General features: G+C 36.4%; 1 protein-coding gene across 1 annotated transcript in view; it reads right to left on the reverse strand.

The window, feature by feature from the left end:
- LOC113821811 (huntingtin-interacting protein 1) overlaps positions 1-13,630 on the reverse strand; it is a gene marked incomplete at its 5' end in the record, with an annotated part of 72,460 nt that extends 58,830 nt beyond the window's left edge. Inside the window, 4 exon segments of the mRNA XM_070122768.1 lie at positions 1,911-2,051; positions 2,275-2,336; positions 8,846-9,003; positions 13,367-13,630. Of these exon segments, the coding sequence (XP_069978869.1) occupies positions 1,911-2,051; positions 2,275-2,336; positions 8,846-9,003; positions 13,367-13,630 (625 nt within the window).
- Positions 13,631-15,860: the final 2,230 nt, after the last annotated feature.

Consider the following 15,860-nt stretch of genomic DNA (forward strand, 5'->3'; position numbering starts at 1 on the left):
TTGAATTTTTGAAAGGAAAGTTTTTCTGATGCTATTTATCATTATTGTCATTACCAACATAATAATATAATATCATTAATTGAGATCAGGTATGACTAGCAATTGATTTCCTGGCATCTATGTGTATGCAAAATTGATGAATCAAAATCACAGTGAACACAGTATGTATGTACAGGCGGCGACAAATGAAAGGTCAACTGCTATAGCATCTTCTTCCTTTGCAGGAGTTCTCCACCCCTGGTAAGTGAGGTTGCTACTGCTGCTGCTGCTGTCATGCAGCTGGCATGCCTTGTAGCTCATAATCATTAATACAGTTAGCAATGCTAAGGTCAGGACAGGAATCTGACAAGTATAACTCATTACAAACACAGAAACTGTGCCAAAGAGTAAAAATGTAATATCTATGGAATAATCATCAGGTGTTATACCCTCTACACACTCACTGTCAAGGCATCCAGAAACTAAAATAAAATACAATCTTTTACTTTACAAAGTATTCTATATTAAAATAGTTGACATAACTGTATCATATATTGTTGTATTTTCATTCCAATTAATATGCTGATGCAGAATTTTGGGCTGTGCAAAACAAACTTAATAGTATACTTTCTCATCTCCTTTGCACCTTTTAAATCCCTATGATGTCCCCAGTTCTTCCTCCACTAAACTCTCATATATGATATAGTCACAGCGAATGAAAACATTCTCATCACCAACAATATCTGAAAACCAAACATCGTAAATCTACAAGTGTTTACTGTCAGTCTCTCTTTCACTGTTCTTATCCCCTCAATGTTGGGTATAGCTATAACCATCATGATGCAATGATGCATGACATGTATACACATTATAACTCACTCTAGCAAGCGAGCAGGTAGGCCAACTGTAAATAGCACAAACCCACAATGATTACTTCACAGAAAATTCTGGTCCATTATAATAGGGTCATAATAATCAAGAACTCTACAATCACTAACTTTGTAGAATAACTATTTATGCTCATTATATAAAAAGGGTCACTTTCCAGCCCTATATTTGTATGTGTGGAACTAAGTTCTGCTCTTTAATAAGTTTCACATGAAAAAACCTTCAACAGCTCACCTTACATCCTGCTGTATGCTGTATTCAATATGTTACTTTATTCTGTCTGATAGTAAACTTCACAATGCTTCATTTCTTATTTTCCAAAAACATCATAGAATGGCCACGCAGATCATAAAATTTCATTTCCATTTTTAAATCAAAGCACTCTGAGAAATTTTAATCCCTTTCTAAGATAAACAAAATGCTTTCAATAATACATCAAGTGTTTAGATGTACTACATGTTCAAAGAAATCACAAGACCTATCAATTATTCTAAAATTTCTACATTTTTCCATTCTATGCAGTTCCTGCTTGTTTGTCTCTAACTATGTTGGTCAGATTTTTAAGCCAGCTGTTATTATATATAATTATTCCATGATTACTGTAGTGGTTCCTAGCAACCTCACTTCACACACTGTTACCAGATGTAGAGAACACCTGTGAGGGCTCATGTTGAATATGATGCATACTTTTCATTTGACCCAGACTATACATGCCCTCACAGAGCCAACACATTAATATATATGCTTAAAAGAGATCTTTCAGTTATATCACTATCCATGTGCTGTATACAAATAAGCTTGCTTGAAACGTTTACCTGTATCTATTAGTTTTATTTTTTCTATACTACCATGATGCCCACTTAGCTCTATATGAAAACATAGCAACAGGATACAATTACTGTAATATCTAACATCAATAAATGATTATGCAATATCTCCAAAGTTAAAGGAAAAATCCAACAGTCTCTTCAACTAATATATGAGGAATAAAAATAACAATACTCTATATTTATTCCTAATTCACAAAATAAAAGCAGCCCTACCTTTATGTAGCTGGAAAAGGATGCGGACAATACAGTCATAGAGGCACGAGGAATCCTGAATACTTGGGATCAGAGGTGCCAAGCGGCACTGTCCAGAACGAGTCATGGAGTTTGCCCTGGATGGGTCCATGGAACTGAATACTGGAAGGGTGACAAATAAGCAATTTAGGGTAGAGCTTAAAATACACTACTATCAACTTGTTAAAACTATATGTTATCCTACACATCAATGATTGAGAATAAGACATAGTGCTGCAATGAATCTCACAAACAATATAAATAAAGTTAAAAAACCTTCTTTCACATATCAGATTTCTTTATACATAAGGTTCAAAAACAAATGAAAAACTGAAAATTCACATACCTGCTTCATACAGATTTAAAATGCATTCCATATACTCCAGCATCTCAACTGCCAATTCAAAACTGAAAAAAATAATAATAATATAAATTGAATACCTACATAAATCTTAAATAATGCAGTTTCACAAACCATGAACAGAGGGTGGCTTTGGGGTCATCATAATTTTCATCATTATCACGAGCATACAAACCGTACATAGGGGGGGGGGGGTTAAGACCAGGCATACACTTTTTTTGATATACATAATGATGATCCGTCAATGGACAAATCAGCAGCCACTATGATTCAAATTTCACGCCATGCCGGTGTTGCTAGCAGGGCTGGCCTCTTTTGCATAGAAGCATTTCTGCCATTTTCTAAACATTAGATGATAAAGAAAGAAGATATAGATAATAGAATTGAACCATACACTGTCATAAACAGAGGAATTTTAGATTACATTTACAGTGCATGCAGTCAGAGTCTGATTCTCTGCATTACTTTTTTGTTTAATGCACTGCATAAAACAATATACAAGAAGTGCATTATTAAGCCAATAATGTAACAACACTCAACAACATAAAATGCACCTGCATTCCTTTATAGAAAATGTGTTAGATGTATGACAAGAAAATGCTATATTGAACCTGTAAACTTCATTTATCTAAAACATAAGCAACTATACATATTGAGTGTGTTTCAGGACTGAAGGTTTAGTCCTTCTATGGGACTTTGGCTCTGCCTTTAGTAATGCCCTGCTGGAAGACCCAGCTGAAGCGACATCGAATGAAATTTCCACCACTAGTCTTTACCAGGATGGTTTAAGTAATTCTTATATTTGATTTATTTGAACATGGGAAAATATCTCAATATTGATTTAAACACTTTTCATCTGCATTAAACCATCTGTAGTCATAAAAAAAACAAAAATACAGCATACAGTCAAAAATCAGTAGGTTCTTTGTATTATCCTGTTATCTCACTTTTGATTTTAATACAGTGAAAGAGCAATATAACAAGACAGGGTTTTATTTTGAATTCATATAATTTTCTTAGAATCACAAAATAAGAACACATATAGATAGGGAGATCTTGATCCTTTACCATTTTTCGTCCACTAACGTACACTTTTAGAGGGGGGGTTGCTCAAAAGTCTATGCTTTGTAGACTTGTGATAATGATGAAAATTATGGATGACCCCTAAATGATACACCTAAATGATACAAACAATACAATAAAAATTATCAATCTTCTGTTGAGCCTTGATCGTTCTTGGTGTCAACATACAAAGGAGTATATAAAACAAGTTGAAAGTGAAGCAATCCAACAGTGCATTAAGGCAATGATGATAAAAATGATGATGACCATGACCATGACTATGACCATGACAAAGATGATGATGATGATGGTGGTGATAATAGTGATTAAGAATAAGAGACACAGATGATGGTGATGTTGATGCTGATGTTGACAATCGTGATGACAATTACATTAAAAGTAATGATGATACCAATGGCAAGTAAAAATGGTAACAATGGCAATGGCACTGGCAATGGCAAAGATTATGATAATGATAATGATAATTATATTAATAATAATAATACAATAACAATTATAATAACAATAATAACAATAACAATAACAATAACCATAATGATAATAATAATGATAATAATGATAAACAAAAACAATAGCAATAACAATAAAAATAATACTATCAATAACAATAACAATAAAAATAATACTATTAATAACAATAACAATAATAGCAATGATAATGACGATGATAATAAAAATGATATAATAACAATAAAACTAATAACAATCATCATCATCAACATCGTGGAGAGGCCTTCAAGAGCTAAGGCTTGAGTAGTAAGGTGAAGTCAAATCCAGTTGACAAATACCATGCTTAACTAGAAGCACTCAAAGGACACAAACCTCCACCAAGGCAACAGTGGTAACAAAAGCAATCATTTAAAAAATTCATGGATCTAATTCATGGATCTAGATCATGATCAAGATCACCACCAAAATTTAATGGCATCTAAGTTAGGCTAAGTAAGACACACCTCTAGTAAATATGTCATAAAAATCTGTTCATAACTACTTGAGTTATCCTGCTAACCAATGCACAAACAAACAAATAAACTAACTAACAAAGTAGCAAAACTAGTTACTATTAAACTAACTACCCATCGCTACCAAAAACCTTGGCAGAGGTAATAAATCTGATTGCTTATGGGCTGCTTAACCTATTCTTAACTGAGCGCTCCCCAAATGTACACATGCATTTCCACAAAATACCAACCTGACCACTACATTTCCAGTGGCGTGAGGGGTACTGTATTTTGTTGCAGCCAAACTATTCATTCTTTGCTCTTTTTTCATATACTACTGCACATATAAACCCACATGATATTATTATCCAAAAAATTAACTAACTCCATAAATCTGTTTCCATATTCTATTTTGTACTAATACCCAAGTAACTATTGGACAAATTTGCTTGAAAAAAATATCATGCACAGAAGCTTGCCACATAGGTGGTGACTGAGAAGCGTGTCACTGATATTATGTCTTCACTAATTTCCCTCTCCTACTCTCGAGACCTCATCACTCATATCAATATCACTATCTTATCCCAAGCTGTCACCCTTACTGTATTCCAATGGCGTATCAGACCATGTATCACTGTCATCTGGCCTTACCAAATTAGGGGTACAAGGCATAAAATCATTCTTATTACAAGAATTTGCCCATGATATCACAGGAGTAAAATATCCTATGCACCACATTGCACAGATTAACCCATTAACACCAGTATATTTTGAAGCCCAAAATAATATTTTACGGGCGGCCACAAAATTGGCGCGTGGGCCAATTCCGGGGCGGCCCGCAACATATTCAGAGCGCGAGCTCCAATCCAACGTCACACTGGTTGGTCGACCGGCAATGTTTATTTTTCCGGGTGTCTCATATATGGGACACCCATTGTAAATGGGTTAAGGGGGCTGTCGCACTCAAGAATGAAGTTCATCAATTATTATCAGATTTTTGCGATTTTTAAATATGTTACAAATACATATACTGAGATTACATCACCAAGTTTCATAACATTTGGATAATAAGCAATGAAGTATTAATAAAAAAAAGTTTTTGAAAAATCAAATAGCTTTATAATTTGCACTTATCCATTGACTGAACATGTTGAAAAATATACCACAAATATTCTATACCAATACCTAAATAATAAACAGACAATTATGGAATTCCCTCTTAGTTAACCCACTAACGCCTGTATATTTTGAAGCCGAAAATAAAGTTTCCGGTCGACTACAAAATCGGCGCACGGGACTAGCCCGGACTCTGCCCGCGCATCAGCTGCAGCCCACTTCTGAGCAGAGCCCCGATACGGTATCACACTGGCAGGACGCCGGGCAATTTTTTTTTCCAGGTGTCTCATATGTGGGACTGGATTAAGTAGGAAAATCTTCTTTTTTTTAATTGTTACAAATATAAAATGCAATATATGGACTTCTATCACCTGAAATGAAAATCCCTTCGTTTAAAAAATCATAAATTTATTCAGCTTTCAAATGATCCAAAAAACATTAGAATCGAGAATGGAGAAATATAAAATATAAAATAATGACAGAGGTGTGCTTTTGAGATATCGGGCTTTGAAGTTGAAGATACTTTTTCCTGCATTTTATTTTTTTTTTTTTTTTTTTTTTTTTTTTTTTTTTTTTTTATCTCTGCGTCAATCTTGATCAAATGGTACTCTGAAGTGCAGCTGGTACCTGGTCCGCCCCTTTTGCAAGAGATTAATCGCACTGACTGTGCATGGTTGTCAAAGTGCAGCCCTGTCATCACAGGCTTTGCAGTGCCTTTACAGTATCTTGTGAGGCATTTCATACAAATAAACAACTGCTGCAACTGTGATTGTGTGATGTATTTCTCATCATAAGGTTTATTAGTTACAACCACAACATCTATTATTAGTTGTGTCCTCTTAGTGTGCGATGAGGGCACATCACGGGTATGTCTATGTGATGGTGTTGAGGAGGTAGGCAATGCACAACCTCTCTCTGACTCCCTTGTGGTGATTGCCAGCATTCTCTGCTACTTGTGGCTTCCTGTTGGTACAGTATGCAGAGCTGCCAGCTAGCTTTTACAAGAGAATACCAAAATAAACAAAATTATGGAAAAAAAACTTGGTCAAGTATATTTGCATGAACATGATACAGCAGTGATCAGATGGGGAGCGGAGGGGGGGTCAGAGAATTAGTCATAACTCCTTTATTTTTACGTATTTAGCAGAAATATTGTCACAGGATTGCAAAGCCTACTAGATTATAGGAGATTTTTTCAACTTCTCAAGTATCTTTGAAAATATTCATCGAAAATTCAGTGCAACAGCGTGGTGAAACATATTTTCATAGGTGTAATCATTGCCATATGTCTTCAAAAATTATCGTGCATGTAGAAATAAAAACCCCATCCAGATAGGGAGCAAACCATGGTGCTAGTGTTATGATGTGTTATGAAGTTACACACTCTCCAGACTTTGTTACTGGTTTACTGTCAACACCCAGATGTGGTGCCATCACAAAATCCTCAGAAACAGGGTTACCAGTGTACATCACTAGCAGTTCTGATGTAGCATGCTGCTTTCATGTGATGTATGGTTATACATCAAAATACATTTTTAGTAAAGAAGGGGTTAACTGGCACAATAATCAGCTTAACTCAGTTAACCTCCAGTTGATAGATCCTACAATATTACATGCAGGGAGATGAAGTGTCCTCAAATATTACAGACTGAGTTTTAGAGGACAAATATAAGTCTTGGTAGGATATTAATTACAAAGACATAACACTACATGTAGATTTTAACCCGTTGGATCTGATTGTGTCACAGAAATCACAGTGCTGAAATTACAGGCAGTGGGTTACATAAGTAGGCAACATCAAGGGCTTCCAGTGCGTATGCTGGGCGCACGAGAACACCCATGAACTGTGACCAGACTCTGTGGCTCCCTTTTGCAAAGTTATTTTGAGTAAACTTTTTTAGCCTTTTTGCCTTTTTCCAATATCCATATTTGTCTTTTGTTCTGCTTTATCCAGATAATAATAGCTTATTTTCCTTGCACAGACTCCATATCATCTTTCTATGTAGTAAATAACTCAGTGCAAGAATAAAATAGTATGGATCATTTGGTTATTTGTGTCATATATCTTATTTTTTTGTAATTTTCAAATTTCCATAATACAACCTGCACCACCAGTCACAAGAATACGGTGCGCAGCATGGAAATGGCATCCTCCTTTGAGCCAGCGCTCTTCCAAGCACAGCTTACACACCTTACATTCCACATTCGTTTAACAATGGGAATTATGCTAAAGCCCCCTTCTAGACGCAAAATGAGTCAAATCACACTCCAAGAGGTTTGAGTATTCTTGGCCATGGCTTGTCTTTTCCATCACCCTAGTCTTCACTCATGACAGCAAATTTTTCAATAATGGGACCATAACATCATCTGGATCTTAAGGCTTAAACTTGGCAAACTGAATGATAATCATCACATATGGGGAATATGGGCAGCCGATCCCATGAAGCAACAGGCAGCCACACAGCCTGGGAGCTAAGCAGGCCAGGGGATATCAGCCGCCAAGCTAGTGTCCCCCTAGCGGCTTTCCAGGACCCATACCTGATGCCCTGGGCCTGCACAGGCAATGGGATGTTGCTTGCCAAAAGAGAATACTATCTGTGCGTGCTAAAACTAGGCCCTCCCACTCTTCCTGAGCGTATTTACATATACTTGCATGCTTGCATATATTTGCAAGGCTTTATATATACATTCACAAACATATATGTGTTCATATATACATATACAAACGCATGTTCATGAAAGGAGGGAAAACAGCACTGCCACAGCGCGCACTCTCCAGCATAGTCCCATGCACCACCTAGGTCCAAAATAAATAATGCTACAGATTGATGCGCTATATTGCAAAGTATTGCAGCCAATGGGCTAACATTCATCAATTCCCATACATGCCAAGTAATTGAAAATGCATACATTTTCTGTCTTTCTGTATCATCTGTTAATTCAAATCCATCCAGCAGTTTAGACCAACTTTCTTTCTTCATAGGAGAGACTTTTCTAAAATCTCTCATCATCTTTCTTAGTCCTGCAAATCTAACGTAATCATGTTTTGCATTTATTATTAACTTCTCTAAATCTCTCCTACACATCCCTTTCTCTTTTTCCTATCCACTCATTAATTTGCTGACTTAAACATTCAATAGAATTCAGAAAGTATAAATGGGAAAAGTGTCCACAGCTTTTCATCATTCCCAAATAAATACTGTCTAAAAATGTGATCAGAGATCCCAGAATATGCCTTAGAGAACAATTCATAAATATTTTTGCATTATACATTAATCCTTTACATTATTTGTATAAGATGAATATGTCAATAAATCATCTAAGTCTAAGACATTACAGTTCAACAGTATAAAGGATAAAACATCTGTACAGTCATGACACAAACTATAATTAAAAATAACAACTCATTCACTCACTAATTGTTGGCATCATTTTCTGCTAAAGCTTCAAGTTCTTCTGGGGTGACAGTGAGGGCACCAGGGAACCGAGGGTAACGCTGGTGGAAGTTTAACTTGGTCACCAGCAGGTCACAATAAAACCTGATCAATCGTCCATAACCATGTGTTAAATGGCGCTGGGGAAAAAATAATCAATAACAGTAATATCAGTAATATTACATTAATCATCATTGTCATCAATATCATATCTATCTTAATGTGTTGATACCAGGAGTGCAAGTATACACACACTGTTTGATATGGTTTCGTTTTATGAACTTCTTTATAAAAAGATGGCAATAGAAGTGTTTAGTCATCTAAAGGTTACTCACAATTCACCCATTCCTTGACTATTCAGTGAGAAAGGTTTATATCTATGGTACTATTGTATTGTACTACTGTAAGTTACAGGCATACATGCACTGCCAGCATCAACTGGTTAACCCATTGAACCCGGATGACGTTGCGGTCATGTCATGGAAAAACTTGAGCCAAGGAGCAGATGATGTCAATTGGGCAAATTGGCCACAGCCCGGGTGACACGACTTGCCGTCATGTGCGAAGGCCAGGTTGACGGAAAAGACTCTCACCATGAGTGCACAACCCTCTTGGAGTGTGATCTGACTCATTTGGTGCTTAAAAGGGGTCTTCAGCATTATTCCCATCGATAAACAAAAGTGGAATGTAACATGCGTAAGCTGTGACTCAAAAGAGCGCCGGCTCTAGGGAGGATGTTATTTCCATGATCCACATCGAATTCCTGGCCACTGTGACCGGCGGTGCAAGTTGTATTACATAAAATTGAAAATTACGAAAAAATGAGATATATGACAAAAATAACCAATTGTTCATTTTTTGTTGTTGTTGTTGTTGCAGTGAGTTATTCACTACATAGAGAGATGTTATGGAGTCTGCGCAAGGAAAATTAGCTATTACCATCTAGATAAAACAAATCAAAAGACAAATATGGACACTGAAAAATGGTGATCAAGCTAAAAAAAGCTTACACAAAATAAATTTGCAAAGGGGAAGCACAGAGTCTTGTCCCCGCTCACGGGTGTTCACACAGGCCCTGCTTACTCGCCACAGACCCAGAATGTTTGCCACTTACGTGACCCATTGCCCAGGTTTTTGGCAGTGTGATTTCCGTGACGCAACCAGATTCTAGGGTTATCATGTAGTTGACTCATAATATTTGTGAGAGTTCCAATGCTGAACACTTCGTGAATGTAATTTTTTTTTAAATACATATGTCTATCACCAATACTTTTATATCAAATCCTGATGCTAACATCCTGCTATTTACAAAAAGGATAACCTCTAAATTTAATCAAACTGAGTAAACATTCAAGGTACGGTGCAAATATATAAACCAAGGTAATATAACTGTGTTATCCTACACTAGGCAATGGTCACTAAAAACTCAAGTTTGAATCACAAAAAAATCCTCATAAAAAAAAATTAAGAATATATCATTATTACCATAGTTCATTGCACTAAACACATTTTGTCTCTGGGACATAAGGGTGATAATCTACAAGGGCACCACTGAACTCTATGCTATGTCAGCAGGGTCAGGGGAGGCCAGGGCACTTGTGTGGAACTCATATCACAGTTTAGTACCAAACATGATTGTATAGCACAATGGTAAAGTACTGTAGTGAAAAGAGAAAAAATAAGTTAACAATTAGGATAAAATCTGTTTAGCATCAAAGGATAGAGAGCACTAAAGGATACTATAATAGTGAAAAGGGTAAAGAGGGGGAGCATATGAAGTAAAGCAAAGATTAGTAAAAAAGCAAAGGGTGTAGGCTATTGGGTAAATGGATAAAATGGAGAGTATCAGTGTCTGAGGAAGGAAGAGAAACATTGTATAAGAAAACTGGCAAAGGAGCCATTATTAACCCATTAATACTGGTATATTTTGAAGCCAAAAATAAAAGATTCTGGGCGGCTACAAAATCGGCGGGCAGGGCTGCCCCGGACTCTGCCCACCCGCCCATCGTGGCCCGCTGCTGCATCAGAGTGCGAGCCCAGGCAATGTTTATTTTTTCGGGTGTCTCATATGTGGGACACCTGTCGTAAGTGGGTTAAACAATCAAAGGGTAATACGGATGGAGGAGGATGGATATCACCAAATACTTTAAATGTTGAGCAAATAGGATTAGAGGGATTGGAGGGCGGATGAGGGAGCAGCGCTTTCTCTTGGGTCGTTCAGATAGTTTTGGATGTCTTCAAGAGTTGAGTGGGGAGTTGGGTGGGGAGGTCAGAGAAACAAAGGTTTTCTTGTGAGGAGGAGAAGAGGGATGTCCAAGGAGCAGTGGAAGAGGTGGGTGTAGGAGAGAATGTGGTACATGAAGGTAAGGTGGAACTTTTAGATTGCCCAGTGCAACAAGTAAATTGAGGAGGAGGAAGGGTAGGCATTAGGAAAATGGTAGAAATTGCAGTATCTGGATTTAGACTGGAAAAGGAATTTAACTGAGGGGAGACAGAGAGTAGAGGTAGGATGGTCTGCAGTACAGGGAAGAGATAATGGGGAAGATGCTGAGACATCTTGAGAAGATGGGAAAGGAGCAGAGAGAAGAAATTTTGGAATAGGTTGAAAAAACAAAACCTTGTCAGAGTGATTCCTGTCTGGTCTTATATAGAGTGAGGCTTAGTTTAAATCTGAGGACTGCTACCTCAGACTACAGCTTGTAGGTTGGATAGTTCATATAAAATATAGTATGGGAGCCACCATAATTGGTACACATACATGGTTGAGCAGAGCAATGTGAATGGTCATGACCAGGTTAGGCATGGAGAGTCTGACATAAATAGAGAAAAGAAACAGTCTACCCCTCAAGTTCTCCATAAGGGGTAAGGGCTAAGCTATTAACCAAGTGAATACCAGAGGCCATTCAGGACTGACACAAAGCCAGCCTTTCATCCTTTCAGTTTGACTCTCACATGAAGAAGACAAGGAAAAGGAAAGGGGTAGAAGCAAAGGCCATGAAAAATTCATTAAGTCGAGGGCTGAGGTCCAGGATAAGGGGGATTTCTTACATCGGGCCTTAGTCTCCATACTTTAAGCCCCACCCCCCTCCACAACAAGAAGAAGCAAGGAATAGGGGGCAGTGACGAGAGAAACATTGCACTCATCATATGAGGGACTTCATCTATATACATAAGTAAGCTCTGTTAGATGTTTAGTTACTTCTTGTATTTTCAATGACCATTTGAAGTAATACTGACAGAGACTGAATCTTAGAAGAGTGAAGTCATACAAAAAATTGGAAGTATTATATTTCCTCAAACACAGTCCCTCTGGAGAGAGTAGAACAAAAATCTGTTATCTAGTGGCCTACAAGTGAATACACTTACAGTATATTCAACTTATTATCATATCTATTCAAGGGAGTATTAACCCTTTTGATCCAGGTGACATGACCATCACGTCATGAAAAAATTTAGGTTGAGGGCAGGGTGATATGAACATGCCGTTATGGAGCAAAATGGCCGTGGGCCAGGTGATGCGAACTTGCTCTCAGGACCAAAGACCAGGGTGAGAGAAAATACTCACCTAAAGTGCACAAACTAGACTCATATAGCATTTAGAAGAGGGATTTTGCATTATTCCCATTTATAAATAGTATGGAATGTAATGTCCATAAGCCATGACTGGAAGAGCACTGGCTCCAGGAAGGACGACAGTTCCATCCTCAGCATTTTATTCCTGGCTGCATGGCACAGGTTGTGTTACAGAAAATTGAATAATATGAAAAATTAAATACGACACAAAAACGAAATACTAAATTCTTTTTTTTCTTGCACTATGATATTTACTACATGGATTCAGTGCAAGGAAAACAGTCTATTACCATCTGTATAAAGCAAATCAAAAGACAAATATAGACATTGGTTTGGTTTGTTTGGTTTGTTTTTGTTTTTTGCTTCACTTTGGATTTTCAGTTACATGCAAACAAAAAATAATAAAAATTAGTATCATCAAGATTAAAGGATGAAATTGACAAGACTTAGGTACCAGTTACATAAAGGAAAATGCATAGAAAAGGAATATGCAAACCTGTCAATTCATCACGTGTACTTCCTTTGGCTTTCAATGGACAATATAAATAAAGAAAACCCTCTGTATCAGACCAACCATATTCATCTAGCTAGCTAACTTAGCAATAACAAATATACAAATACAACAGCACAGTTCCTAGGACATCCACAATGATGTACACACCAAATTGATTTATATTCAATTTGGTGCAAATATAATCATGAATGTTATCATCCCTCAGCAATGGTATAGAGGATAGTCCTTAGACACAAAGACACTTACTTATCCACAGGATATGTAAATATTTTTTATTACAACTGAATGCATTTTCTTTTTTCTTGTATCTTTTTGTAAATGGTTTCCCAACTATCTCTCATCCCCTTAAAAGCTGTCATGACCACAGGTAAGTAAATAATTTTTTAAAAATATATCAATGACTGAACTGAACTTACAAAATGCTGTCCTGTGTCTTTAATTCTGTTTACATGACGCTGTGAGTCTCGTAGGACATTGGGATGACCATCGCGGAAGACAACATGAAGGCAGTGGCAGAATTTCCAGGCTGTAACATCAGTGTTTATTGGAGGATTGAGAGCCACATTTCGCCAAAACAGGTCTGCACTCTTATCGGTGAAGGTTCCAATGATGAGATTCCTCACATGTTTCATCTTAACAGGGACCTCTTCATCATTTACAGCCTTGCGGAAGCTGGCCTCCTTAAAGGAAATAAAATTATTTATCGTTAGGCTTATCTGAAATGGGATCAGCTAAGAAGAAAATACAAAAAAGCTATGCTAAAAAACATTCTAATATATACCCTCTACAGCTAAAAGTTGTTGAGGAGAAATACAAAAAAATGATTTCTCAAACACTAAATCAGATGTATTTGATCATCATATATATTTTCATAAACCATATATCTGCATTTCATTTTTATTCAGTAATGCAGGCCTTTATCTATATAGTATGTTCATATACCTTTTCTTATGCATATAACACAAGTAAAGATGACCTTTATATTGACTACTTTAATATCAAATGGAAGACTACTATTCTTATCATCTAATTATTCAATACAAATCCTATCTAATCAATCTTAAACTCTACCTGTACAGAATTTTTTCTCTCAAAAAAAAAGCAGCAAGACCTTGGGTCTAGGTTTCACTATTCAGACAGCCCTAAATAGTGAGCTACCTCTAACTACCAACTGCCCAGTCGACAATTCTGGGTACATTAAAATTACACCTCTCCAAGCCTGGTATCTGAGCCTGGCTTAATGCATTCTAAGGGGGCCGTCGCACTCAAGAACGAAATTTGTTAATTAAGATCAGATTTTCGCAATTTTTTAATGTGTTATTTGTAAATATACTATAATTTACACCACCAAGTTTCATGTCAATTGGATAAAAAACAATGAAGTTATTTTTAAAACACAAGATTTTGAAAATTGGAAAAAAATATAAAAATCTTACTTATCCATTGACTGAACTTGTTTAAAATATGCCACATATAAACTATAGCAATACCTAAATTTGTAATGATTCAGATTTTGAAATTTCCTCTTAGTTTAGTGGATTTTTTTTTTTTTTTTTTATTCATTGTTAATCATATAACATGATATATGGACTTTTATCACCTGAAATGAAAATCAGCATCATTGCAAAAATTGCAAATTTACTCACCTTTCAAATGATCCAAACCCCATTAAAATCACCCAAGTAGTTATGAAGATTTTTAAAAGAATGTTGACAAAGGTGTCAGTTTTGAGATATTGGGCTTTGAAGTTGAGGATTTATTTTCCTCCATTGTCATTTCTTTTTTTAGAAATCTGATATCTGCATCAATCTTGATGCATTCTATGGCATTCACATGTATTCTGAAGTGTAACTGGTACCTGGTCCCCCCCCCCCCTTTTGCAAGATACTAATGGATTGTAGAACTACCGCATGTTACCATAGGCTTCACATTGCTTCGTGAGGCATTTCATGCAAATAAACAACTGCTACAGCTGTGATTTAGATGTATTTCTCATCATATTATGTTTATTAGTTACAGGAATAACATTTATCATTAGTAGTGTCCTACTATTGTGTGATGAGGGCGCATCAGGAATGGTGTTGTGCTGAAGCATGGGACACACAACCTGTCACTCTGGCTCTCTCGTGGTGACTAACCACCTTGTCTCTTTGTCGTGGCTGTCAGCTGTGCCGTAAGCAGAATTACCAGGTAGCTACCAGAGAATACCAAAATAAATTTTTAAAAACCCAAATGAGTATATTTGCATGGACACGACAAAGTAAATATTGGAGCAGGAGGCAGGGTGGGTCAGAGATTTAGTCATAACTCTTTTATTTTTATGTATTTAGCAGATATATTACATCACGAGATTGCCAAAGCCTACTAGATTACAGATTTTTTTCATCTCATTGCCCACAAAATAGTAGAAGGATCTGGCAAAGAACATTAGGTCAGGGTCGTCTAGTTTCACAGACAGCAAGCTTAAGCCTTGGGAAAAGGGAAATAACACCAAACTTGAGTCTGCTTCCAGAATCAGATTATGACATTGGATACTCAGGTTTAATGGAAAAATAAGCATCTTTTTTTGGAAAATGTACATGGTACATTTCAGTATGAAATCCATATTGAATCCAAATAAATTCATCTGCATGAAAATATCATACCAACAAAATAATACTTATCCTGTTAACCCAATGCCCCAGAAGAATTGTGTGTTCTTGTAGTATTGTTCTGTGAAATGACTCTACACACAGAGTTAATTAGTAGAAATTGTGATCTCCCCTGATTTTGCCTTTTCTTGAGTATGCGGGAAAAAACTTTTTTTACTAATGCTATCAATATTGATACTTTTATTTTCATTATAGACATCATAATTACTACAGTGTTATTGACATTACTAAAAGCACCATTAGATACCAGAAAATATTT

Source organism: Penaeus vannamei, chromosome 6 (genome assembly GCF_042767895.1).
Source record: "Penaeus vannamei isolate JL-2024 chromosome 6, ASM4276789v1, whole genome shotgun sequence".
NCBI lineage: Eukaryota > Metazoa > Arthropoda > Malacostraca > Decapoda > Penaeidae > Penaeus > Penaeus vannamei.